General features: G+C 44.0%; 3 protein-coding genes across 10 annotated transcripts in view; 1 reads left to right on the top strand and 2 right to left on the bottom strand.

The window, feature by feature from the left end:
* COL9A3 (collagen type IX alpha 3 chain) overlaps nucleotides 1-14,166 on the top strand; it is a 35,385-nt gene extending 21,219 nt beyond the window's left edge. Inside the window, exons 22-32 of the mRNA XM_030502684.1 lie at nucleotides 146-199; nucleotides 2,846-2,899; nucleotides 3,621-3,692; nucleotides 7,286-7,321; nucleotides 8,654-8,698; nucleotides 9,063-9,095; nucleotides 9,526-9,672; nucleotides 10,331-10,385; nucleotides 11,104-11,286; nucleotides 11,549-11,626; nucleotides 13,157-14,166. Coding sequence (XP_030358544.1) covers nucleotides 146-199; nucleotides 2,846-2,899; nucleotides 3,621-3,692; nucleotides 7,286-7,321; nucleotides 8,654-8,698; nucleotides 9,063-9,095; nucleotides 9,526-9,672; nucleotides 10,331-10,385; nucleotides 11,104-11,286; nucleotides 11,549-11,626; nucleotides 13,157-13,332 — 933 coding nt within the window. The 3' untranslated portion in view covers nucleotides 13,333-14,166. The remainder of the gene's footprint in view (nucleotides 1-145; nucleotides 200-2,845; nucleotides 2,900-3,620; nucleotides 3,693-7,285; nucleotides 7,322-8,653; nucleotides 8,699-9,062; nucleotides 9,096-9,525; nucleotides 9,673-10,330; nucleotides 10,386-11,103; nucleotides 11,287-11,548; nucleotides 11,627-13,156) is intronic.
* On the bottom strand, nucleotides 12,981-20,225 carry TCFL5 (transcription factor like 5). Of its 5 annotated transcripts, none has more exons than XM_030502690.1 (7): nucleotides 20,185-20,225; nucleotides 18,903-19,632; nucleotides 18,036-18,222; nucleotides 17,252-17,411; nucleotides 16,420-16,666; nucleotides 15,853-15,994; nucleotides 12,981-15,289 (listed from the first exon to the last, which is right to left on the bottom strand). In XM_030502690.1, exons 2-7 carry the CDS (start codon nucleotides 19,628-19,630, stop codon nucleotides 15,170-15,172), a joined length of 1,584 nt encoding a protein of 527 aa, XP_030358550.1. In that variant the 5' UTR covers nucleotides 19,631-19,632; nucleotides 20,185-20,225; the 3' UTR covers nucleotides 12,981-15,169. The 5 variants fall into 5 exon arrangements, with proteins under 5 accessions (XP_030358550.1, XP_030358551.1, XP_030358549.1 ...); XM_030502691.1 differs by lacking the exon at nucleotides 20,185-20,225 and adding an exon at nucleotides 19,955-20,143; XM_030502689.1 differs by lacking the exon at nucleotides 20,185-20,225 and adding an exon at nucleotides 19,951-20,143.
* A 1,182-nt stretch (nucleotides 20,226-21,407) lies between these two features.
* Nucleotides 21,408-27,835, bottom strand: part of DIDO1 (death inducer-obliterator 1) — a 52,518-nt gene continuing 46,090 nt past the window's right edge. For all 4 annotated transcript variants that reach the window (XM_030502534.1, XM_030502536.1, XM_030502535.1 and 1 more), the window contains one exon: nucleotides 21,408-26,474. In XM_030502534.1, coding sequence (XP_030358394.1) covers nucleotides 23,116-26,474 — 3,359 coding nt within the window. In that variant the 3' untranslated portion in view covers nucleotides 21,408-23,115. The remainder of the gene's footprint in view (nucleotides 26,475-27,835) is intronic.

The raw sequence follows: 27,835 nt of genomic DNA on the forward strand, positions 1-27,835 counted from the left end.
GTGACCTAGTGGATGGGCCAGTGGGGCAGGAAGTTTGGGGCTGAAGTAACCTGGGATCTGGGAATACACTGTGGCTCTGCAGGGGGTTGGGAAGGGTGGATTCATGACTCCTAAATGGCACAACTGACTTTGGTGTTATTGCCAGGGCGATGTTGGTATTCCTGGTGAGAGAGGTCTGCCGGGCCCCCGAGGAGCAACTGTAAGTACAGCACTGCTTGTAGGTCAGATAGATACCAAAATAGAGTTCAGTACATGGGGGTGACTCTCTGGCTAAAGTAAAAGGCCACATTCTCTCAGTATTGTACCTAGGGAGGTTTGGCAGCAGAGGAATTACTCCTTCAAAGAGGATCAGATCCTGCTCTCACTGACAGCTCAGTACAGATGCAAAGTGATTCCTCCCATTTTGTTGGCAAAGAAAGCTGCAGTTGTCCAAGAGGTTTGTGGAGCTGCTACAGGCAGATGGGAAAGACTGGACAGTCAGCAATTCCCTCCTTAGGCAGTAATAACAACGTTCAGCTTGTGCTGAATGCAGATCATTAGTGAAGCAAAACTCCTGGTAAGCTACTGCAAGGTACGCAGCACAAGCACATGGAATGTTAATCCTTCCCTTTCTTGTATCGCTTTCCTTGGAGCAGTAGAAGTTCACTGCAAAACCCAAAGCCATACAAACAGCATAACTGGAAAGCCTGCATGTCACCATGGTGAATGACAGGGCTTGAGAAGTCTATCTGGTTGGTATGAGCCCCTCAGAAGCAACTCCCCTTACACACTTTTACTCTGAACTGATGACTTTTTGACGCTTCTGGGTTAGAAACCGCTGTAGTGACCAGTGGAACATCTTGTTCCTGCTTTCATTGTGTTCCTGCATCATCTCAGCCTGAGAAATAAACTGGGGTTGCAGTGCAAACCTGAAAGTAACTGCATGGCTACCTGTTGTGTCCCTGCTGAATAGCAGAGATGGCAATAAATGATGCCAGGACAATAAAAGCCTGATTCTACTACTCAAAATGCTAGGATACCTTTTATTTTGTCACTCCCCATTTAGTGCTGCTGTTGTGGTTGGACCTGACCTTCCAGTGGGTTTGTTGGGCTTTTTTCTTTGCTTTTTTTCCCCCTTTTAATCTCATTTTGAAACCCAGAAGCCTGCTGACATGATTTCTGGTATGTGCCACTTAGAAGAAATTGAACTGTATGATGATTTATTGTTTGGGAGCAGCTGCTCTTTAAACTTCCAAGGAGAGGGAAATCAGCCTTAGAAATCACCTGAATTCATAATGTTTGCTTTTATGTCTGCAGTTTTTCATCAAAATAGCTGACCCCACAAAAGGTATCATAGTGTTATGGCCAAAAATCAAATGCAGTCCAGCTAATTGCATTGGGGTGGGCTTCTGATGTGGGTGCAATAGCAGCTGAACCAGTGTTTGGTTCTAACCTGAGTTTCTAATTTCTGATTTGCATTATTAGAGTCCTAATTCGTCTGAAATATAGTTAATCCTGGACTATTCTGAGAGTTGCAGGGTTTGTCTAGTGTTAAGGCTTTTTGGCTCTGAACAGTCTGCCTTTATTTAGCATAGCACCAAGGGTTTCTTCCCATTCAGAGGCTGTTGATTCTACGAGGTCCCACCACTTCTAAAGACACCAGCAGAGTCAGTTTTGATGCAGTTTAATGTGATCTTTCCTACCTGTATTTATAACTCTCACAAGTTTATTACTGAATTACAGGCAGAAAACAGAAGTGGAAGCAGAAACCACAAATATACCTGAGCAGTTCTGTAGCCTTTTGAAGATGCTGCTGCTTTGTTTCAATACATTGGCTCCTTCCTCTGGGCAGACCCTGATAAGGGCAACTGGTTTACATCATGCACTGGGTCACACATCGCATGAGGGTTTCCTCTTTGTGATGACCAGGAAAAATTATGTTCAGATACCATGGACAATTTGTAGAGCTAACAATGAGGGAAAACATACTTGAGGGAAAACATACTTAAGGGAAAAACACATCTGCTATTTTAACACATACCCACTGCAATCCAGTGGGCAGCTGGTTTCTTGGCTATGTGGAACAGTCCCTGCTGACTGATCCTCTGCCTGGGATGGCCAGTTTGAAGTTCATTTATGTCCCTTAACACTACATTCAGCAGAGGCGGCTGTGAAAGGAGACGAAGGTGAAGTCCCACCTTGTGACAGGAGCTTGCCAAAGGCATCTATTTCAAGAAGCCACTTTACAAATGGAATTTAGATGTCTAAATTACTTAGGGTTTTTTCACCCAAGGTCTTCATTGTGTATGTGATTTTTCTCTGTAGAAAGCAATAGAGACTCCTAATGGTAACATTCATGTTCTGGCTGGTGAGCCAGGCTCTTAAAAGCACCTGCACTGACAGCATAAGATATTGCCTTTTTCTGTATTGCTGCTACCAAGTGTGTCTAAGCAAGTGGATGCAATTGCCATTTTTCATTTCCAAGTGCCTGTAGCATATGTTTTACAGTAGTTTCTTGCGGATCTGGATCAATTAAAAGCATAATATTGGGACAGCAGATCCCCTTTGATGTATATTGTCTTTGCTCTGTCAAGCTACCACTTTCTGTTGTCATTGATCTGTACTTCTCATGAGTGTGGCATGTTCTTAAGCATTAATATATGAGCATTTCTGTGAGTATTAACAAAGCTCAGTAAACATCAGGCACCACTTTATGGTGGCTCATGAGGTTCATCAGCCATGGCACTGGGCAAAGTCTGCTGCAGTACAGAGCAAGTCTCTGTTAGAACTGAGCCAATTGAATTACACAAGTGACTTACCTGACCTTGTATTATTTCCTTACCAAAGCTTGTCTTTCTCTTTCCAGGGACCACTTGGTCTGCAGGGCCCAGTGGGAGCCCCCGGTGTCAGAGGTTTCCAGGTCAGTGTGCTCACAAGGGTAATTTAATGTACATTGTGTTTGACAGGCCATTTCTCTGCAAACCTTTGGCAGGACAATTGCATGATGGCAACAAGCAATAGGAAGAAACCTTTATCTATTTGCCAGAACCAATCTGACACCTCTATTAACACAGTGCAATAGGAAGAGCAGAAGCCCAGATAAGCTGCCTGCTGGAGCTATTTATATTTAGTAGCTGTTGGCAAAGGGTTTTAAGTTTGACCTTTGTAAAGACAATTTAATTCCTCCTCAATCGGGATGCTTCCAACCTATGTGACTTCAATGAACTCCTCCTCCCTTCTGCTGCACTGGAGACTCCCATATTCCTCCCTCCCATCTCCAAGGGAGTGCTCACAGACATTCCCCCATGAAACTGGATGAGACACAGCGTGTGGTGCTACCTGCTGGGAGCATCGCTTGGTCAGGAGTCGCAGATGGGATTTTACTAGTGAAAGACCCAGGCCAGGCAAAGCTTGGAGCACTTTGCCAGGGTGGTTGACCTTGGTGGTGAGTGCTGTAGAAGGTGGAGTGAGCTGTACCAACCAACACAAGTGATCCCAGCAGTCAGCAAGCGGTCCCTAGGTCCTTTGGGGAGGCAAAGGAGAGACGAGATCTGAGTGACCTTAAACATGTTATGGAGACTGGTGAACTTTGAGGGTTCCTGGCACTGTAAGCTGTAGCTTGGTTTTTGTTTTCCTAACAGGGTCCCAAAGGTGCCAGCGGTGAACCTGGCCTGCCTGGTCCAACTGGAATTCGTGGAGAGTTAGGTGACAGGGTAAGGAGAAGACATCTGCAATTCCTGCTTGGGAGAGATGAAATTAAGGTGTAACGGGGCCTCAAACATGGTGTAGCTGGTGGCACCCCAGCAAACACAAGCAGGCTTGATAGAAGGTGGGTCCGTTGGGTGCCCTGGTCTATCCTCTGTGGCTGCTACAGAACCTACAGCAGGAGGCAGGATTCGTGCATCCTTTCTCTTCTGCTCCTTGTTTCTGTTTCAGTTCAGGAGCTCCCACTGTTTTTAGTCAGGATGGATTGTTTAAAAGAGGCTTTGGAATCCTATGCTAGCCGGAATAGATGATAGGTATTGGTGTTTTCCTTGCTCTGTATGCTGATTTCAACAAAGCCTTGCTCCCCGTGAGCAGAGAAGAGCTGATTGATGCATTTTTATTACTCAGATCCTTGATCAGGCTTTCTGTATCTTCTTAAAAACACAATTTGCCCAGTGATTTCCTTTCTGAAGAGCAGCACACCTGAGCCCCACACCTCAGTAAATGAGACTATTTCAATGAATTCATTCTCATTTAAAAGAAGCCAGCAGGGCAAAGTGAACACTGTTTTTTGGGGGTTTGCAGGAGAACAGGAGCCCTGTGTTCACCATTCCTCAACTCCAGCTCTAAGGTGAAGTTTCTGTGTAAGCAATCACAGCGGCACCACGGGGCTTTCACAATGGCCCTTCTGTGACAGCTCCAGGCAGGTTTACAAAGGCCTCTTGGAAGGGACTGTGAGCCTGGAAGTGTGAGACAGGAGGGTTATTGTGGAGCTGCAGGGTTCTGACTGCAGGCAGGGCTTTGCTGTGGTCAGAAATGTATGTTCTGAGGGGAAGAGGCCCCTGCATAGAGCAGCCTGGCACCCCGAGAACAGCTCAACATCCTGAGAGCTGCTCCGAGAGAGGGAGGGAAAATGTTGTGCTTAAAGCAAAATATAATCAAAAAGTCTAGGTTTTATATAGGAGCAGCTCTGCTCTGGAGACAGGCTGAGAGAGCTGGGCTGGTTCAGCCTGGAGAAGAAAAGGCTCCGAGGAGATCTTAGATCAGCTCCAGTGCCTAAAGGGTCTCTCTGGAGAGGGGCTTTGGACAAGGGCCTGTAGGGACAGGGCAAGGGGAATGGCTTTAACCTGCCAGAGAGGAGATTGAGATGAGCTCTGAGGCAGAAGCTCTTCCCTGTGAGGGTGCTGAGGCGCTGGCACAGGGTGCCCAGAGAAGCTGTGGCTGCCCCATCCCTGGCAGCGTTCAAGGCCAGGTTGGACACAGGGGCTTGGAGCAACCTGCTCTAGTGGAAGGTGTCCCTGCCCGTGGCAGGGGGCTGGAACTGGATGAGCTTTAAGGTCCCTTCCAACCCAAACCAGTCTGAGAGTCTGATTTCTGGCTCTGAAGTCAAGTTTAGTTACTCTAAGATAAAATTGTTGATTGTTTCTTAACACCACAGCTTGTTAATAGGAAAAACCCCAGGATAGCACGCTGTAGCAGGAGACTTTTCCCCTCCACATACACAACTGGTACTTGGAGCAACATCCATCTGCCCATCCCATCCCTCTGGTGTCAGTGACAGCCATGTGTGCCCACAGTCCTCCTCCATGCAGGCAGTGCCAGCAGCCAGCACTGCAGAATTCCACGCTTATTAATGGGCACAAGATTTGGGCTGGAAAAGACCCTAAAACCTCAAACCGTGTCTTTATGCCTAAAACAAGCAGCGTTTGCTGCGGGGGTGATGATGGCTGCTGGGGATGTACAAGAAGCACAGCAGACACTGCCCTGGGTTTGCTTTACAGCCAACGCAGCCTGCTGGTCCTGATGTGTATAGAGACAACTGCCAAGACAGGATCAATACAATCAGAGCAGCCCACCCTGGAATCCACTGTGGCTTTTATTCTTCACTTAAGAGACAAAACTATTCCTGCAGGCCTGTGTTAACAGGTTCTAATCCAATTTTCACAGTCCTCGGACTGACTGTGGCGAGGAATATAAACCAGCTTATCAGTAAGTGTGTTTGCTGGCATGAAAAACACAAGAGGTTTAGTGCATTTGATCATAAGATATAAAATAGCATTGAGATGATGTATAAACCATCTTGTTGGGTGAGATACTGGGGAGGGGTTTGATGGTTATTGCTGATTCCTGAGGATTCTGGATGGTGGCAGCCACTGGGGCAATGTCTCAGCTCCATCCTGGCATCATGAGATGCTTGGCCAAGAATGTTGGTTGTGTTTAACTGATGGGGTGCCACCAATGTGAGGGCAGCCAGTGGTCCTAAAGTCCTGTCACTTATTCCTGCTTCTGGGAATCACCACTGCTGTAAATTGCAGTTTGAATCTGAGCTTTTCTTGAAGGGAGTTCCTCACAGGACATGGCCTTTGGTGACTGAGCTGTGTTTTATTGCCATAAACTTCCATGGAGCCTTGAGACTCTGTGAAGGCAGAGGTACAAATCCAGATGATAATGTTCAGAAAAGAATCTGTCATCTCCTTTGTCATCAGCAAACACAAAACGGGAGTTATAAATAGCTGTGGCCATTTGTGCGTTTCCACATTCCATTGTCTGCTTGGCTGAGGGTTATTTTTTTCTTTAATAAACTCCCCCTTTTTTAACTTATTCAGTGCTTGACTTGAGCAAAATGGCATGCCCTGGTTATATATGATTCTCTTCCTCGAAGCTTTTGTTCTGCTGAGCCATCTCCAGATTTAGTTATTAAAAAAGACCATTTTGCAGATGCCAGATTGATGAATGTGCCATAGAAATCCTGTTTGAATGGTAAAATGATTGAATTTCCCATTTGTTTGCAGTAGAGAAAAAAAAACCCTGTGGTTCTGAACTCCTTGTTGGCCCCTATGGACCTAAAGACAGGAATGGGGTTGAAAAGGTCTCATGTCCTCTCTGTGAACGCCAGGGAGATAAAGCTGGAAGGATTGTATCTCCTTCTCACATCTTCAGGAGTGAAAGGCAGGGATCAATCCCCACCAGTCCCATCCTGGACCTCGTCCTTTAGCTTGGGCATTAGTAAAATTGCTGTTTCAGTCACGATAGTGACAATAATGAAAAGCAGAGGGGAAAAGCAGAGTTCCTGCCCCTGGGATGGATGTGAGAGATGGCTTTTGTAAACGAGGTTTTAAAGACTAGGATTAAAAGCACAGAATTCGTTGTAGTTTAGTATCGGAAATTGAGGAGGATGGTCTGAAAAGGGCCAGCGTAGGTAACCTGTGCCAGGCAGGTGGGGAGCAGTGCGTTGCTGAGCCATGACAAGAAGGTATCTCTGGTCCGGTTGATGAGGAGCTGGTGGGCAGAGGACCACTGTGCTTGAGTTGGGAGGTCCTGCCTGGTCTGGCAGCAGCAAGAGGCCTGAGAAATTGCCCTATAGGGCCCTATAACCACCCTATAATAAGTGGTGATTGCACAGTGCAATGAAGCTAGCAAGGATGCTTAAGATCTCTTCCTATTTCTAACAAGTACGAATGAGATTCAAATGAGATTCAAACCATCCTACTTGGCAGCTGGGGTACTAATTCCCAACCCCTTGCTGAGCGAGTGAACGTCTGACCACATCAGGAACTCGCAGTTTGAGCTAATTTGCCTGCTTTCTTTTACTTATTCTCAGGGTCCTACTGGTGTTCCTGGTCCCAAAGGTAACCAGGTAAGTGATGACTTTCCTGCTGGAGTCAGCAAAGGTATATAAAGTGTGCCATAGGCGCAGCCTGTGACAGCACAAACTGCTTTTCCTCCCTCAAATGAAACGATTCTGGAGCAGGCACCAACTAAACCCTCTTTGGTCCCATTTTTCCTGTGTCAGTGGAAAAGACGCAGTCTGCTTTAATGGAGACACATGAAAATGCTGTCATAAAAACACTGGTTTCTTGCTGTGTATTTCATGACCCCGAGGCATGCTGTATACAAGCTCCTCACCTCATACTCCTGAGTTATGTTGGGAAGCACATCTTTCCACTGAACTTCATGTGCCTGGTGAAGAAGATTCATTGTAGCCTCAAAGCTTGGTGCACTAATAAGACTTTAATCTAGTAAATAGAACTTAATCTTTCCCTTTCGCTGCTTAATTTCCATAGTTGGCTTAATCTCAGCAGTGAGTTTTTGAGCCTGTTTTCAGGCTTTTGTTAATGCCTGACTGTGTTTTTGCAGAAAACAAGAGCTTCTCCAGGAAGTTGCTTGTTTTGTTTACCAGTGTCAGTGCCTGTGTGATCCCTGTGTTGTTGCTAAGGGAAAGACCAACCTAATCACTGCTTGTCTTGAAATAGCTTCCTCTCTAAAACTATAGAGGCACCAGAGCAATGTTCATTTTCTGCTCTGGTTGCTGTGTAACAAGCTCTGCTGCAGTGTTGGGGTGGGATTCCTGCTGCCCCCAGCGATGCTCAAATGGCACACGCTGCTGTTGGCTTCATGGAGGTGAGCAGCAAATGGATGCTCCTTGTCACAGCTGGTAAAGAGAATGTCAGCAGAGCTTTAGCTGCTCCCCAGCCAGAGCAGAGAGGGATGGTCCTCACTAGGTGATGGGTTGCTCCTGTTTAAGGGTGGGATGAAGCTGTTCTGCAGATGGCTCTATTGAGGAAGCCCAGTTACACTGAATATTCAGCTGTCATTGCAAACCCACATTTTTTTTGTGAGACCCAGAGCCAGCGAATTTGAAATTTAGATTTAGTGTACGAGGAATGCCAATAGCAGCCCAGTCTTTCACCCCATCAGGGCTCTCATCTGTATGAATTGAGCCTTTCACCCAGGTGCCAGCTTGTTGCAAAGGGCATCAAGTCCTTGCACCGCAAATGCTGGTGTCAGCAGGGGAACAGCTACTATGGAGCTCAGATTTGGGAAGAGAGAACTTGCTTTTGCTGGAGCAGTTGTATAAACTGCCATGTGTCCCCATCTCCCTTAGGAGCTGAGGTTATCCAAGTCTCAGTGAGCATTATTGTCAATAATCCTTGTGCACCAATAATTGTGGTATCTATCTGACTTTCAGGGCATTGCTGGAGCAGATGGTCTCCCAGGGGACAAAGGAGAACTGGTAGGTGTCCTGAAGTCCAGTAGAATTGACCCCTCAAATAACAGAGAACCATGTATCAAGGACTAATATGGTCAGTCAGAATTAACCATCATGGGTTTTGTCCATCCCAAGAAGTAGCCAGGTTGCTGCACCTGCATTCAGCATTGGTACCCAGGGCAGGTCTTGGCGTTGGAGTCCCCTCCCTCTTGTGCCAGGGCTCAATCTGGTCTCCAGCATCCTGCTGTCATTCCTGGCCCCTTTGCTAGAAAAGCACATGAGGTGCCACGTGTGGGTGATCGGGGCTTCCCACAGCTTGGGGGATTTGACTTCAGATGTGTGTTTGCTGAATGATCATTCTTTCTTATTTCCCTTCTCTTTCTAACAGGGTCCCTTTGGTCCCCCTGGCCAAAAAGGAGAGGTATGTGTCAGACATTGCAGGCTCATGCCCTGAAAGCTTTGGGATTAAACACGTCCATCACATCTTTTGATGATGTATCTCCATAAACTATGTTCTGGCCTCATTTCCTAGAAGCATGTTTTCTTCCTGGTCATGCTATAAAATCTATGTTAAGGATGACTTTCTGTGGCATTCAAAACACTGAGATGTGTTTGATAATTTTGCTGTAGGAACGACTCCTGTTGTCATGACCTATGTATGTATTGACCTACGATGACATGACATACATGATTCTATAAGTGTGTAAAACCACCCATACATTGTAGGAAGTGTACATGCCAGATGAGTCAGGGAAACCTGGAGAAAGGCTTAACTAATCCCCATAAGAAATGAATGGGCCATGTCTTCTCGTTTAAGTGTTAGTGTTTTTTAATCTCCTTCTTCATTACAGCCAGGAAAAAGAGGAGAACTTGGTCCAAAAGGTGCCCAAGGGCCTAATGGGACAGCTGGAGTACCGGGAATCCCAGGACATCCAGGGCCCATGGGCCGTCAGGGAGAGCAAGGCGTTCCCGGCATCACAGGAAAACCTGGGCCTCCTGTAAGTATTCCCTGCTTCCGGGCACAGACAAGGAGTCTCCCAAGTGAATAAATAATGGATTTTGGATGCACATTCAAAGAGTAGGGCCCTGCATTTGGGCAGACAAATGTAGGTAACTGCATGCAAGAGAACAGTCTTGCACTGGGAGTTTACCAGTTGCAAAAACGTGAACAGGTTTGCAAGCTTCAGAATTAAAGTCTCTGTGGAGAATTAGCCTTTTCTCACAGTGATCCATGAGCAGATTATCTGTGTCCATTGGCACAGGCTGCAAGTCCCTGTTCTCATTACAAAAGTGAGTTAGAAGTTGGTCATTTAAAAATATAACTCCTATTTACCACTTCAAATGTTAGAGCTCTGTCTTGGTCCAGAGCTCACGTTTCATCATTCAGGAAAGGTCAAATAAACCCCAGATTAATTTTAACATCAGGCCAGTTATTTAATCTATGCCATTATTATGGCATCTATTATGAATAGAGCTTCTGAATTGAAGCAATCATCTTTCAAAGAGTGGGGGAAGAAAACCACTCCTCTTCATGCAGGATCCAGTGCTTCTTACTGAGCTGCTGGCAGTGTGTTTTGTGTCCTGAAGCTTCTGCCAGGGATGATTATGGACAGCATGGTTTGTAGGGAGGTGTCCTCATTCTTCTGTTAATTGCAGGGCAAAGAGGCCAGTGAACAACATATAAGAGAACTCTGTGGGGAAATGATAAGTGGTGAGTATTACTGAGAGCAAATGGACTTTAATTACCACGCTTAGCTGAAGATGGGTAGATGCTGAACAGAAGATGGCTCCTGAGGGTTGCTGGTTTTGTGTGTCAGTAAGAAGAAAGAAGCTGACCTTTAACGTAAGAAGTTATTCAGAGGTCACTTGTTGTCTGGGATGAATTTCATTCTTCTAAGATTAGTATTTTTAAGTGATTCATCATGGCAACATGCAGCGTGTGCTGAGAGCAGCTTTGACACAAGTACCACGCACAGATACCGCAAGCGCTGACTACAAGTGTCTGCCCTAGCCTGTGGTGTTGTGAACTTCCATTGCCTTGGAGCAGGGGTCAGGCCCAAGGAGGAGGGTTCTTCCTCCAAAGTTCTGCATTTAGAGTTTATGTTTGACCATTGGGGTGAAGTTAAACTCTGAAAGCTTGTTTCAGAAAACTTGTTTGAAGTATTTTCTAGAATCCTTGATATTTTTTGAAGTGGTTTAGGAAAAAGGAAATATCAATGGCTTAAAAACCTGCAGATTTCTGACCAAAATCTGAGTGTGTAGGAGTGCAGGGAGCAAGCTCTGCCCAAGCACTGCTTTAGTGCCAGGCACTTGCTTTTCTGCTCTCACTCAATTAAGCACACTCAGTGGCAGACAACAGCCAAGCAAAGAGTGAAGGTGGTGGATGTGGGGTTTTTAATTGTTCTTTTTGTTTTAATTGCTCTTTTCAGATCAAATTGCACAGTTAGCTGCTAACCTGAGGAAGCCCTTGTCTCCTGGAATGACGGGTCGGCCCGGCCCCGCTGGTCCCCCAGGTCCACCTGGAGCTGTGGGAAGTGTTGGGCATCCTGGTCCTCGTGGTCCCCCGGGATACAGAGGGCCAACAGGAGAGCTGGGTGATCCTGGTCCCAGAGGTAAGAAGGACTAAACCAACCTGTTTCTCTTTTATGTCCACATAAATAAAGTGCAAACATGTACTCATTTCAGCAGTGGAAGAGGCAAGGGCAGCCCTCGGGGTTGTAGAGGACAGTGTTGCATCTTTAGGGATGCAGTGTAAGCAAAGATCCCAGCAATGTCCTGAGGATTTTAAGCTTCTCCTGTTCTTTCCCCCTTCCTGACCTTGGATCCAGCTGCAATTCACAACCCATTGTTGAAATTGTCTGTTTATGATTAAAGGTGACACTGGCGAGAAGGGAGACAAGGGACCTGTTGGTCAAGGTATTGATGGGCCTGATGGTGATCAAGGACTTCAAGGTAAGGCTGTGCAAATAACTTCAGTCATGGCTTAAGTGAAGGCTTAAGAGGGACAGCTCTGCGTAGTGTCAGCAGTGCTTTACAACCACTTTGTCCCTGTCACTGTTATAGTGGGGTTGTTCTCCCGGGGTTGGAGTAGGTGGGGAGAGTTGGAACAGCAGAACTTTATTAATTCAGTTCATGTTTCTGGACATATTTAACTTTACCAGAAACACACCTTCCCAGCACAGTGATTTTGAGAGGCAGTGGTGCTATTGCTCTGTGCCTGGCTCGAATCCCAGTTCCTGAAGTCATGAATCCATTCGCAACAGATTCAAAGATTAATTTATGCAAATTAATGAGTATCTGTTAGCAACTTGCAAGAATAGTCTTTATTTTGCTCACCTATTAAAGCAGTTTCTCTAATTGTGATTACATCTGTACAATGAATAAGCTACAGGCAGCAAAAGCAGGCTCTGCACTCATATGATTTCATAAAAGCAGAATATTTATACCCACTTGTCTTAGATCCTTCCATAAAATAATTGCATTAATCCATAAATGTTTTCTTTTCCAAAGCATGTAAAAAGAGGCTGTTTCACATATTAGATACTGAGAGCATTTGTTCTACTCAGGAAACCTAAGATCAGCAGCAGATGCAGCTCATCACTTCCATGGATAAAAAGAATCAGGCACCATCTCTCTACCATAATTGAGACAGAAAAACAGGTTTATAGCTGATAGAAGTGTCCCTCAGGGAGACAGAATCCTATTTTAGGAAGCCTCAGTAGCTTGCTGTTAGAGCAATTAGTGTTTTGTGAATTATTTTTGGCATCTGAAGGAGAAAAAGAAGTAACAGCTTGAGTCACCCAAAGCAGAAGCTATTTTTGCCAATAAACAAACCATGTATTTCACTGTGAGCACAGTTTTGAAATCGGATGCAGGTAGAAAGGAAACTCCTGATCTGTAATGGCAGGGAGATGTTCTTTATCATCATTCTCTCCACTCTCCTTCCCTCACTCAGAATCTGAATTACAACTAGACTTAAGGAGGTGCAATGAACTGAAGCAGGTGAGGGCCACAGCTTCCCACTAAGGAGGAAGCTGGTGGCTGGGAAGGAGGGACAGTTGTGAGCGCTGCTGCTGTCACAATAGTAAGGACATCCCTTGAGCAAACTATTCAGGATGCTGTAAAATAATCCTGGTTAGTAATTACTTGGTACTACTATGACTGAGGCAGTACTGAGATGGAATCCAGTTCTACAGTGGTCAGCAAAAGTCAAATTAGACACACTCAATACTAAACGTCCATCCTCAACTAGACCAAGGTGAGTCCAGTCAAGGCAAAGGCACTCTAAGAAATCCAATGCACATACTCCAGAGTCAGGCTAAGTTTATTCAACACCTTGTACTCAACAAGTCTCATGTACAGACACTTAAAAGTATTTTAAGACTTCTAAAAGTAACACATATCTTTACACATGTATTAAAAAAGGAAAAAAAAAGGAAATAAGGAAATCATTCATGTAACCTCTTTCCCCTTCTTGTTTAGGACCACCTGGTGTACCTGGAGTCACTAAAAATGGTCGTGATGGTGCTCAGGGTGAACCCGGTCTTCCAGGGGATCCTGGTACTCCTGGTGCTATTGGGGCTCAGGGAACTCCAGGAATATGTGACACGTCGGCTTGCATGGGAGCTGTCGGAGTATCAACTTCCAAAAAATCATAAAACAACAGTACAAGAAGTGGAGAAGTGACTGAATATTTAAATAAACAGTGCATTGTAAGAAAACAGAATCCTCCTAGTGCTAAATGGACAGATGTGCCTTCTATTATATTGAGTGGAGACTTTGACACAGTTCTATGAAAAAGAAAGCATCAGATGAAAACTTTTCATTAAAAGATGCTTTATGAGTATTTTCTCCTCTCCCCCAATTATTTTCCAGAATTTTTACTGCTTAACAACCTCACCTTCCCTTTCTCCCTTTGTTCAAGAGACCTGCAAGAGGAAGCAGTGTTCCTTTTCACTGTGCGTTAAAGATCACAACTTCTCTGTATCAATCTCTGAGCCTTGTCGCTTGAATCCCTTGGTGCTGCTCCCACTGACCTTGGTTGTTGCAGGTTTGTGCACTAAGACAGATGCTATTAAGGTGTTCAGGCACCAAACTGCTCCTTCCATCAGTGAAAATTAGGCATTTAAATATCCTGTATTTCAATGTCTTAAGATTCTAGCCCTAGTAAAGCCCACAGCTTATTTCTATGCTGTCAGTTATCAATTTTCAGATTGCACCTCAACTATTTGCCAAGACCAGTAACTAGTAATCCTCCTGCAGTCAAATTCTATCAAAGGTGAAATGTATATATTTTAAGTTACAGGGGAGAATTTCTGTATATTTCCATATGATAATAAAGGAAATGAAGTAACAGCATTTTCATGACCTCTACTTAAGCTATTTGCACAGTAATTGTGAATGAAACCCCCGATAAGAAAGGATGCTCGTCTCAAGTCCAGCCAAAAAGCCCTGTATGAACTGTTGTAAAAATAAAAGGAGATTTTTTTTAACCTTTGTGATGTTGTAAGTGTCGTTATACACAAACTAACTCAGCTGAATTCCATTTTCCAGAACTGGTTTTACTAGGATGGTTTGGAAATAAACTGGTGCAAAATTGTCCATGTCCGTGATTTAAAACAGTATTTCTTTTGGGAGACCTTTTTTGTCCTTTAAAACCTACTAATATCATCTATTTTAAAAAGGGAATAAAACCACTCTCAGCTCCCACACTATTCTGTTTCTGCCCTGTATGCTAAAGCCTATGAACAAAGGAGTCATATTTAGCTTTAAATATGAAAATAGTTTGTGCCTTTAAATAATCTACTGTTTAAAATGTGCCACTCTTGGAGTAAAGTAACAACACAAGAACCTTTTCGACAGTTGTGTGATAGACATTAAAAACAGCACTGTATTTACAGAATAATGCTAACACCATTGTATTACTTTTTGGGGCCAAGCATGTTAAAATGTGTATAGCAAATGTACACTTCATCATAGCAGCACAGTTTAGGAACTACGCACTTATTCCATTAAACAATCTAACCTTTAATTTTTTAATGGAAAAAAATGGGCATTCTAATAGAGTAACTTCAATTTCTTTTTACACTTGAAGAGTACATTTGCATCTAGTCATTAAAATAACGGGACAGATGGATGTTCTATAGCTATTCCTAACTCTACTGGCTCATCTCTTAAATAAAACAAATGAAAAACCCCCCAAAGTAGAATGACAAACAGAAAAAGAACATGTTTTTTTATAACTAAAGGGGAAAAATACTTAGCTGTCATAACATTTTCTTGTAGGTCCCAAAGCCCCTTTAACAGAGCACTGATTTCTATTGCTAGTACTTCACTCTCATTTCCATTTTGAATAAAGAATGTTTTCTTTACAGCTCTATTTATATATTTTACAAGTTACATTTTGTAATTCACATTCAGCATGTAAATGGAGAAAATAAAACACAGTGTGGGCCATTGTTAGCCATGCCTGTCATACAACTCAAGGTGGTCAGGTCAGGCTACTTGGTCTCCGTAGCCATACGTATTTTCCTGCGCTGGACACGTTACAAATGAGTCTGACCTTGGGATTTTTAGTCTCCTGCCTGTTTTACCACAGAACACAGTCTCAAATTCCTACAAATCAAAATACAAAGAAAGAAATAACAATTATGTTTAATGTAGATATTTACTAGAGATGTGTAGTTTTTGTTTCACTAGTATCTTGGGGGGAAAAGAGCTGAGGGGCCATCACACTATCACACAAGCAAGTTATCCTACACAGACTCCATCAACTCTCTTAAGATACTTAGCAGAGTCAGAATTGCAACTACTGATGTGGTTATATGGGAGCTGCTCGTACAGCACATAATCCTTTACTACTGTCATCCCCTTTGAGGTGGGAAATCAGAGAAAATTAAGGGGATTAGAATGACTGAAGAGAACCTCAGTTCTACATTGTTGTCCAGATAATATCATGCTCAGGAATTAATATCTGACTCGAAAACCCTGCCTGAGGACAGCCTATGATTTCACACTGCTGAACTGAACCAGCTAACAAAAATAAACAATAAAGGAAGGTTGAAGGATACAGCAGTCCTTCACAAACAGCATCACGCAGAAGCATTCCACGTTGTGATAGCTTTAAACCGTTTCATGTTTTTATCAAGAACAAGAATGAAGTTAGTTAGAGTTCAAACCTGTTTCAGAGAATCCCCGTGCCTCTCCTGAATGTACTTCAGAAACGCAGTTGTCCACTGTAAAGTTGTTGCCTTATCAGTATCAACAGTACAGAATGGAACCAGAAGATTCAGTTCATCACAGCAAACCCGGATCCTGCGCCTGCAGGCAAATACAAAAGGTTAGCAATGATGGGAGAGAAGAAGGGAAAAATAAAAGGAGACTACTCGCATGCACTACAACCTGTGGGCTTTGGGGATTTCCTTTTGTTTGCTACAAGCTTTGTGTTTGTGTATCAGTCATGTTTACACAAGTTACTTTGTCTTTATAGAATTGCTTAAATGTTTGGAAATCTCTCTTTTTGTTTGTTTGTAGAGTAAAAACCAACCAACCAAGACAATCACAACGAAACATACATCATGATTTCCTGTAACAAACACCCAGCCCTCACCACCTGCACTGCTTGTCCTTGTAGGTAAACCAAAATGTGCCCTATTGACATTTGACTCTGGAGAATGACAGGAATATTGCAGCGTCAGGATTTTAGGCTTCAAAACCTTTGTTCTGCCACTCCTCCTAGAAATTACCTCCTGTCTCTCTCCATACGGTTATGCCTTTCTCTTCGCTGAGCGATTCCATCCTGAATACCACTTTGCATCTGCAGACTTGAACTGGACTGTGCTGCCTGCCAGGGGCCCTGGGCAGCTGTGGCACTCTGGCTACCATCACGGGTGTTCTGAATCTCACTCAGAGGTTTGCGATCTACATTAGGATCCAGTGGGCTTATTTTGCTGCAACTTCTTCTGTTTATCGCTTGCTTGCACAAGCTGTCTTCTTGGAAAAAACAAAAGAGGAAAAGAAGAATCTATTTATGACCCTCCCATCGATCATGGGATTTTTTTTGTGTTGCTTTATTTACGTGGAATAATCTTTGCAGTTTTATTGCCAACCTAGATAGACTCATAGCTTCCTTCAGAAGCCCTAAAGCACCACTTGCTGTTTCAAAATCCACCCAGCTTCTGTTTTCTGAGCAAAACCACTGAGCTCATGCCTGCCTTTGATCAGCACTTGAGGCAGTCCTTTACAGGTTCCTCAGTTTGATACTGAGGGGCAAAACAGTGTAGAAAAAAACCGGTTGCTTACTCTAGACCCAGATTTTCCAAGGCACTTTGCAGCCTCTGGGTTTTCTCATTTTGAGCTAGAAGTGCTAAACCATTTTGAAAGTACAGCTAAACTCAGAGGTGTTGAACCTTTCTGGACTAATCTAGTCCCATATTGCCTATAGCACATCTCGGACATAAAACCCACGCCTGAGATGATTCGCTAAAATCATATTCATCCTAGAAAACACACAAACTCAGAAAAATTGTAGATCTAAAGCCAAAAGAAAGCGAAGTGAAAAGAAGATAAGTGGTTTACCTCCAACTTTAATCCAAACTTCGTCAGGCAAAGCTTTATTCATAGCACCTGCTGCCTGTTTTGTGGAGTCGATTTCCTGATAGCAGAAAGAGAATGTCTTGGATATCCCAAGGTCTTGATGTTTGGCAGCTTCCAAAATAGCACAGGAGGCTCCAGAGCTCTGTGAAAACCAATAAGGAAATACTTAGAGGACTAAATACATAAGAAAAGAGACTGTTTTGATACCTTCATGTTAACTTCTTAAGTTTTAGCCCTGTGATTCAACGATGTGCTGTGTCAGAATAAATCCCCATTACTTCTGCCTGCAACCACAGAATTTTGACAGACACATGCTTTTTTTGGGGATACCTCTGACACTTCTAAAAGTGCCACACTATCACTCTTGATTGGGGGGGGGGGGGGGGGGAATCTATCTTTTTCATCAGAATTGATTAGAAAGAAAGGAATCATGGAAAATGGTATCAAGTGTCTCCTTGTCTTGCATAGATGAAGCTGATGATGCACTGATGAACTTAAATTAATCTAGTAATAAATCTAACAACAGCCTATTGATCATACCTGGATGCAGGTTGTTACAAATGCCACACCATCGATTTGAGCAAGGATTTTTGATGGTCTTAAAGATTAATATAAGAATAAATAAATCACATGACAGCTCGTTCTGACCATCCCTGTTCAAGTCACGCTTCAACACAAACCTTTAGAATTACATTACACCTAAGAAGTTAACGCTATTAGCTTTTGAAATCAGCAGAGCACAACTAGAGGTGACTACATTACCTACCTGTGCTTGCGAAGGGTTGGCACCTCCAGCAGTAGAACATGCATTCATAGTCAGTACTGGGTATGGGAACTGTGAAGAAGGAGAGGCAGGGGATGTCTTATTTTTCCCTAGTGCAGCACACTTTTTTTCTTGCTGATGGAGAGGAACACCGATCAATTCGGACGGCTGTCGAATCAATGTTACTAAACTTAAAAAGAAACACACACACACACACACAAAAAGAAACAACACAGAAAAACATGCCAGGCTGACTACCTGAAAATGAGCACAAAAAGATGTACAGCTACACGTACTTCTAGTAACTACCACTACTTCCATTTACTGTAAAATCATTCTTATTGCCATACTGCCTACTTCGGGGACAAAAAATCAGCTGAGCAGGTATTTCATTCTGTGCAGTAACACAGGCTCTATGCCTCAATAAAACATTTCATCAGCACACTAATACAGTTACAGGGCCAGGGGTGAAACAGTATCTTTGCTCAAAGTTTTCCCCATGGTCAGGCCTCCATGTTATCACACTAATCAATAGCTCTTAATATTTTATAATGATTAAAAAAATCTCCTTTGTTTCTAGCAAGCTGCATATTAAATGTTCTTCTCTCACCTCTATTTACATTGCATGTTGTTACCAAGAATAAAGCTGTAAAGTAATTCAGTTTGGAACTATATGCTGCACCATTTATGCAATGTACAGAGGGGCCTAATCTGAGTCAGCGGAGTTGCAGCCACCTTTTAACAAGCCCAACCCATCATTCTCATGTATTAAAAAGAAATACTGTTCTTAGGTTTCATTTAGAAAATCAGTTTTGAACTCTACGGTGATACACAGTCTAACAACATAAACTAAAAGTAATTGCAACACACTTGTTAAGGGTTACTCCAGATTCTTGGGGTTCTTGACATCTGGGGTTTTCTGTCTGGATGCTGTTGAATCTGTCTTCCAACCGAACTCTGACTGCAGATTTAGATCTAGGTTCTGGTGCCGAATTTTCAACAAGTATGTTTCCTTTATTGCTCCCAACAAAATTTTCACCATGTTTAACTTTTACTAAACTCTGTCCTGGGACTTCTACAGAGCTACTGTTTGGCGTTTTATCTGTTTGGCTCGAAGGGAGGTTAGACTCGCTAAGTAACATCATTCTGAGCTCCTGAAGGTCAGCATAGCCCAGCCGTGGGTTTGAACTTGGCAAACTGCTGTCAGAAGGTAACCCTGACTGGCAGCTAACCGGGTACACCGGCGGGTTCCCAGAGCTGTTTGGTAAACACCCCTCCTGACTGGTGTGCGGTGAGGTCTGCTGCAGAGGGGGGTCTGCAGAGTTACCAGGCGAGGAGAAAGCACTGAGCCTGGCTTGCGCTTCACCTTCGCTAGCTTGTGCCTCGGCGTGTGAGTAAAGTATGTGCTGCAGCTGGGTGTACTCAATTTCCATCATCTCCACCAGGCTGACGTCTGGGGTGGTGAAGCTAAGATTTTGCTCACCAAAGGAAACGTCACTTGAGCCTCCAGGTCCGACAGCAACCGGAGCGGGATCAGGAACACTAGCTGTGCTCTGAGGGATGGAGGTCTGAGGCTCCTCCGGGGCTGATCCTGACATGACTACAGTAAACCTAATCAGTTACCAACGTCTCTTTCAACAGTAAACCACAAAACCCTGAAAGAATTAGCAGTGCTATCCATTTAAAAAGGAAAGCAAAAGGGCAATAAGAAAACACCCATGCACGTAAATACCGAGCGTGCAAGTCGGTGCAACTTGTACAACACAACGCTCGGACAGCGGGGTACCACCACACACGGTCTCACCACGTCTCCCCCCACCTCCGAGGCGAAACCCTCCCTCCCGCTCCAACGCAGCCGCTCACAGACACGGATCTCCCCTGCCACACGCCCCGGGGGAAGAGGGGCGGCTCCGGGTACCTACGGCTCCCTCACAGCAGCAGCGCCCATGGGCCTGCGGGCCCCAACGCGGCCCCAAGGAGAGAGAAGGGGAAGGGGAAAGGAAAAGGCGGAGGGGCAGGCCCCGGCCGGCCGGGGGTAGCGGTGTCCCCGCAGCGCAGGGACGCGGAGGGCCCGGTGTGGAGGCGGCAGAGCGGGACCCGCCACCCCTCAAGCCCGCCCCAACGCTCCGCCCCAACGCTCTCCCGCACCGACCCGCCGCCCGCGCGCCGCCGCCAACAGCCGCCCCTCGTGACCGCCCCGCGCCTGCGCCCCGCCCCGCCCCGCTCCGCTCCTTGAGGCAGTGGTTGAGCAGCGGGGAAGGGGAGCGGTGGATCCGTCGGGAATGGTCGTTATCGATCCCGATCGTGGATGGGGACCCGGTCCTGAGGGGTTCGGGCTTTGTCCGGGTCAGGATGTGGGAAACAGGCCGGGAGGGAACGGCCGGGAAATTGACAAGAGCAGGGAGACACCCGGCGACCCGAACGCAGCTGCACAGCAAGACGTTAATCACAGAACCATAGAGTGGTTTGTGCTGGAAGGGAGCTTAAAGCTCATCCAGTTCCAGCCCCCTGCCACGGGCAGGGACACCTTCCACTAGAGCAGGTTGCTCCAAGCCCCTGTGTCCAACCTGGCCTTGAACACTGCCAGGGATGGGGCAGCCACAGCTTCTCTGGGCACCCTGTGCCAGCGCCTCAGCACCCTCACAGGGAAGGGCTTCTGCCTAAAAGCTCATCTCAACCTCCCCTCTGGCAGGTTAAAGCCATTCCCCTTGTCCTGTCCCTACAGGCCCTTGTCCAAAGCCCCTCTCCAGGTTCCTTGTTGGCCCCCTTTAGGCACTGGAGCTGCTCTAAGGTCTCCCCGGAGAACACAGGAACTGGCTGCAAGATCCAAGTCCATGTCATTATAAACTATTTAAAGCTGCAGTTTAAAAAAGTCATTAGTGCCTGGCTCTATGCTGTTGATTTTTTGGACACTACATCTGTGGGAGGATGGATTTACTGTTCTGAAACCAGAAGAGATTCCCCAAACTGATCTATGATACAGGAGTGGTCTTAGATGAAAAGCCACACATCTATTTCATAAGAACATAAAGTTAAGGAATTCATAAATGGTGTGAATTGAGTTTTTCTTAAGCTCAAAGCTGACCTGAATTTATTTTTATTTTAGGTATTTTTGGTGTAAAATCTACAAATCACAAACTTTCCAATTCAAACGAACAAAAAAACCCCCTCTTCAGAATAAATTAGAGGATGTTTTAGAACCCAAAGAAAACTCAGATTTTCCCATGCTTTTTAGAATGCCTACAACCAAACCTCACTTGGTAGTGATGTCCTGCAAAGCATCTTCTTTTGTTAAACAATGAGGAAATGAAACCTGTGTGCTATCAGTCTCCTGTTGTCTGCTGAGAAGCAGCAATAGCCAGTAACATTCACACAGAGATTTAAGAAGAGGACAACAGTTCTCCGTAGATGTTTATTCTACTTTACAGTAACAAAAACCTGCCAAGTCCCATATTTTCATGTACAGTGATATATCTTGCCATATAAAATACAATTTACAGAAATTTCTATCAAGTAAACCTAACCAAACACACCTCTTGCATACGTTTATGTATGTCTTTAAATTAGAAACATCTCATTAAGAAAAGAAATCTTACACCGCAGTAGATGTTTGCATTTCATACCACCTCTGCATTTAAATGTTTTGCCTACAGGTGCAGGATATGGATGATCATTTCAACCAGCAAATGCTCAGTGTAGCAGGACTTCAAAGATGCACCAATGTGAACTGTGATACACGGCTTACGCGCTACTCGTAGTCTCCAAGATGTCAATGTTTATAAGGAATCTCATTTTACATTTCCAAAACTATCTTATAAAAATATCAAAATATTTACCCAACTGTCCATGTACACGGTCAAATAAATTAGTGAGGGTTTATTTCATACTTCAGAATGATGTACTTGAAGAACACATTTAAAGTAGCCGCGTGATGGATTTCACAGTGAAAAAAGTCCCGCTTGAATCCCAACACGAAGTTCCACCGCTCTTCTTTCCAAGCTCAATGAAGTTATACCTTTTTCAGTGGAGAAGTTTATATACACTACCAGGCTAAGCAGGGTCTAACAAAAAAAAAACCCCAGGGAATTTCTTACATGTATGGGAAAGTTCTAGAAAATCAAAGCAAACCACGGAAATGCTCCACTAAATCAGTTCCATCAAAGGAACAGATTTAGTGGCCTATTTAACCAACTACTTCCCTTTGGTAAGCCAATTCATTTGAGGCTTAGCCTCGTTCAGAGAAATGTCTGATACTTTCCTAAGTTTTGCTGGTTGTAAAGGTGCTACTCTTGTATGTTAATTACAGATCTGTAAAAATGGGACATTTAAAACCCCTCACCCTCATGAAAAACCCCCAAGGACGACTTGTTTCTTTGCTGTACACTTAACAGATGGATTCCAAACCACAAAATACCTGTATATAAAAAGGAAGATAGTGCACTTTAAGCTTATAACATTCCATTTTCAAATCCTCCCATCAGTCATGAGTAATTATTAACACTGTTCTTCTGCAGCCTTTTCTTAAATAGACACAACCCTTCTGTTATCAAATAAACAAGACAGCAACGTTGGACTCCTTTTTATTAAAGCGTGTGCTGTAGGATCAACTTTTGACACCAAAATATCACGTAAATGAGATGTAAAGGTATGGCTCCTAAGGTCTGGATTAAATTCTCTTATAAAATTACAATTCAAGTTACTGGAAAACATAACTTTATAATCTTAAAAAGCAATATGCTCTTCTTAGACTTTTTCCATTTCTGTATTGTAAATGGAAATTTTAAGATAAAGATGCAAGTAGAAAAAACAAAATTTCAGTACAGGTAACGCTGTGAATTCCGATAAGAAAAACATTATGCACAAAATGCAGCAAGTGACAGTCCGGTGTGTTCTTGCCTTTTACCTATTCGAGTAGTTGCATTCACAGTTGTTCAAAAATTGCTAATTTGTCAGGACATTGTGTAAGGCTAGTTTTACAAAGGGATTCCTGTAAAGGTGAGAATATACAGTATGTACAAGATGTTGCTTCAGTCCTTGCTGTGTTCTAAAAGTCTATTATTTATGGGTAATAACAATCATATTTCTATGATTGATTAGTGGAAGACGAAGCTTCTGTTTCTGACGGTTTCTGAGCCTCCTTCGGTGTTTCAGGCTTCATCTCTTTACCAGTTTCCCTGCTCTTACTCCGATCTTTGCGATCTTTTCCTCTGTCTCTGTCACGATCTCGATCTCTTTCTCGATCTCTGTCTTTTTCCCTGCTCCGATCCCGGTCCCGGTCTTTGTCTCTGTCACGATCTCTGTCTCTGCTTCTCGATCGATCTCTATCACGTCTTCTGTAGGATTCTCTCTCTCTGGTTCTTGTCCTATCTCGGTCTCTGCTTCTTTCCCAGTCCTTACTCCGGTCCGAATCCTTCTCTCTATCTTTGTTTGGGTTTCTATCTCTATTTTTGTCCCAATCCTTGTCTCTGTGTCTCTCCCAGTCCCTGTCTCTATTCCAGTTTCTGCCACGGTCTCTTTCCCAAGGTCTGCTGTGTTCTCGATCCCTTCGTCTTTCCTCAAAGGGTCTACCTTGTCGGTTATCTGCTTGCTGAGACTCTGGCTGATCTAAGCCCTTGTCTTTATTTCCTCCCTCATATCTGTCTCTCTGTCTCCCTTCAAACATCTGGCCTCTAAATTCAGGATTTTTGCCTTCTCGGAAGTCAGATGCTGACCACTGTCCTTCCGAGTCAGGTCCTTGTCCAGGAATATTGGAACCTGGTGCAGATGGTCCAGCTTCCTCCCACATCTCTTTTCTATGGGATGGATGGCTTGGAAGGTCCAGGAGTGGTCTTGGGGTTGGCTTCATGCCTTGTGATTGACCCTGGAAATGAAACCTAGAAGAGGGAGGTTCATTTTCTTCTGGAAACATTGCAGGTGCAGATCCTCTTGGTCCTCCAAACTGAACTGGCGCTGGACCTCTCTGGTTGGCAAATCTGGGTGGTGAATTCCCTCTCCGTTCTTCAAATGGCTGTGGCAAAAGTCCTCTTGGACCAGGGACATGATTTGGAGCTGGTCCTCTCTGCCCTTCAAATTGATTTGGGTGAGGCCCTCTTGGTCCCCCAAAATGACTCGGGGCTGGACCTCTTGGCCCTCCAAACTGAGGGCCTCCTCTCTGTCCTTTAAACTGAGCTGGTGGGGGTCGTCTTTGACCTCCAAAAGGGAAAGGTGAAGGTCCTCTATTTCCCATAAACTGAGGTTGATCTGGTCCTTCAAACTGCCCTGGAGGCCTAATCATTTCATTATACTGGGAATCTGAGAATTCCCTTTGTTCCATGTGAGGTTCCCTGTGATCTTCAAACTGAGATGGTGACATTCCTCTTGGAACACCATGATAAGAAGGGGCAGGGCCCCTGTTATCACCAAAAAGAGAGGGTGGTCCATGCTGTGCAGAAAATAAGGAAGGAATGGGACCCTTCTGACCTCCAAATCTTCCAGATGGAGGTCCTCTTTGCCCATCATTGTTTGGAAAACCATGCTCTTCAGGGAATTGTGGTGCCTGTCCTCTAAAATTAGGTCCATGAGGTCCTCCGGGTTGCATGAGTGGTTGTGGAGGTCCTCCTTTCTGCCCAGACAAAGCAAACTGAGGTCCAGCTCGGTTTTCTTCAAAGTGCTGTTGGGAAGGTCCACCCTCACTCTGAACTGATGGAGATTCAGCTTGTTCTACAAATTGATGAGACTGAGGATTCCTTTGCTCATCATAGTGCACTGCTGAAAGACCCCTGTCTGGTTCAAAGTGACCGGCTGCCTGTTCCTGAGAAGTAAACATTGGATTTGAGAAAGAATCTCTTCCTATCATTTCCTTTGACTCATTTGACCATGACACTTTATGCATATCTTGCAAAGACTGGCTGTCGGTTGATGTGGGGAAATTAGGCTGGAAAGATGTACTTGGAGGCGTTGGAAGCAGCACCTTACGTAAAGGTTTGGATGAAGGTTCTCCAGAAGCCGTTTGACTCACGTTTTCCAAAGTAATTTGAAGAGTGTTCTCAAATTTGCTATTAGATGACTCTTTCTGGGGCACTGTAGAAGCCTTGATGGTTTCACTTGAAACCCAATTCTCACTAGTAAAACCAGGCTGAGCAGCTTTATCCTCCTTACCAAGTGACGTCTGCAAAGCATTTGGAAAACTGGCTGGAGCAATTTCTCTTGTGGGCATTTCATTCTGTACCACCTGGGGCTTTAATCGAGCATCAGCATTGTCATTAGTCTCTGTTGCCATTCTCCGAGCTTGTCGAGGATCTCTGTTCTGCCTTGGATCACAGCCTTGGTTTACAAGCTGTGCTTGCTGATTTAAAGAGGAAGGTAAATCTACTTTTTGTGTACCTTGCTGGTCCTGGTGGAATAATTCAGGCTTTAGTAGGGAAGATTTTGGTGGTGGAGACATTAAAGCATCAGACACTGAAAAATGAGCCATTGAAACACCAACAGCTGCTCTTTGCTGCCTGAGGGCTTCTTCTTGCTCCTCTAATTGTCTTTTCTGCTCTTCTATTTGTTTGTTCAATTCCTCCAACATTTTTTGCTGTTCTACCAAGGATGAGGATGCAGATAAGTCAGGGACATATGAAGCAGATGTTTCTGAAGAATTGCTTTTAGTGTCTGTGTACATTTTGTTAGGTAAATCATCAACAGTCACTTTTGCTTCTTCCAAGATAGTTTCATCTTCTGGATCGTAGGCCTCATCCTCTAGTTCTGCTGTATTAGATGGCTTTTCCACATTAAATCGCTTTTCACTTTCACCAGTCTGCATTTCAAAAGCTTTCTCCGGACCATATTCTTCTTCAGGATCATATGGTCTGTCATCCTCCTCCTCTTCTATAGCTCTGTCTTTTGACATCTGGCCAAACTGCTGCACAATGGGATCTAACAAAGGAACGGCTGAAATTCCCCCATCGGCAGCAGCCTGACCTTCTTGATTTGAGGACTGGACAGTTTCAGGATCCTTAGCAACAGGCTCAAAAGTTTTCTTTTTGCCAAAAAGTGTCTGCAGGATGTGCTCGAGCGGCGTGGCGGTTTTGGTGGATGAAGAATGGGTGGATGAAGAAGCAGCGCTGGCAGAAGCAGTAGTTGAAGTTGGTGCTGTTGCAGTAGTTGTGGTTCCACTTTTGATTGAGGACAGTATCTTTAACACTGAGGGTGTGACTGCTGAGGTGTCTGGAGCGGGAGGTGGAGGTGGTGGTGGAGGTGACCCAGGTGGTGTTGTACTTATGGTTGGGTCTCCTGAATAAAGGGTGTACTTTGGAGTTTTCTTCTCCTGCGATGCAGCTAGCGATCCGCTTTCCTCATGTGCTTGAACTCGGCTTCGCTTTTCCTCTGGCTTTTCTGCTTCCATGCCAGTGGCAGGACGCTTCCCCTTCTGACAGATCACCAATCCAAGAATTAAATTTGGCCGAGATGACTCAAGACCTGGAAGGAAACACAAAGATTGTAGATGTAAAAACCTAGTTTTTAATTATGCTTTCAGTAGAAACTTCATATTTTATATAGTGGCAGCTACAAAAGACATAAAGATACCAGGGTTTTCTAAATTCCATGAGATGACCTATTGGCAATATTCATTAGCATATGCATCTGTATTTCTTTACTTTTCATATATATTTGTGTATAATAAGTAATGTTTTAATTCCTTCCTTGATATTTTAACTAAAAGATTACAGCAATGGGTTAGAAATCATTTCAATAGTTTGCAAACATGCTGTATACACAGAGATACTGAAAAGTGAGAAAACCTGGGCTAAACTTTGTAACTATTTCTGTTACAATCTGTGCTAAAACACTAACATTGACACCAGTCTATAAACATTTTGTCTATTTCCAAGTTAAAACAAATACCAGTAATCGCTGAGAAGATAACTTCAAACAAACCGTGTTTGGAAACAGTATAAAAGCTTGGAACCCACTCCCCCTCTTTGGGTTTTTTCCAGCTAGACATTAGAAGCAGCGAAACTGCTGAACTACCGAGCAAGCAAAGGAGGGCTTAAGCAGGAAGGAGTTAAATGTGTGGGAAGGGACCCTGGCTGGATTCGCTTTCCCTGCAAGAAAAGAGTTGGTGACTTTAAAACCCTGGTGACTTTAAACCCCCTGCTGCAGGGCTCAGTTTGATGCCGTAGGCCTTTCTGTAAGTAAAAAATAGAATCACACCTCTGGGAAAGCTTCAGGCTTGAATCCTTGGAGAGGTATACCCTAAACTGATGGGAAAGTTTCTGATAAATAGGAAAAACGCAAAGGGCTGTAGGTCTGTTATTGCCTTTCTTCCTTCTACACGGACAGTTCCCACTCGCACTTATGGAAGATAAACATGTATAGAATGAAGTTCTGTGCTTAAGAGGGTACTGGACATGCTGCTTTAAGAAGCTTTCATTTTGTAGTATATATTATTTCGTATTTGTATACCTAAAATTCGGTGTCCAAAAGACTTTTTCCTCCAGGTACAAGATTTGTGATTAAAAAAAGGTGAAAAGTGTTGCAAATTTTCACCTGCTTTCATATTTAGAAAAAGCATATAAAATTCATGAAAGCATAAACAAAATTAATCACCTATATTACCAAAACTAAGATTTGCTAATAATTCAGTACGTGCTTAAGTCTGCCCTGTAAGAGAGGGAGGGATGCTGAGATGTACAATGAAAGCACCAGGACAGGAACTAAACGAAGTATTATCTAAATATCTAAACAAAGTGAATTTAAAGCTATTCAAAAAGGACCGCATAAATATGTGACTTATCCAAATACTCATTTGCATCCACAGCCTAAAAGCAATTCTAGCA

The sequence above is a fragment of the Strigops habroptila genome, chromosome 13 (assembly GCF_004027225.2).
Source record: "Strigops habroptila isolate Jane chromosome 13, bStrHab1.2.pri, whole genome shotgun sequence".
NCBI classification, from domain to species: Eukaryota; Metazoa; Chordata; class Aves; order Psittaciformes; family Psittacidae; genus Strigops; species Strigops habroptila.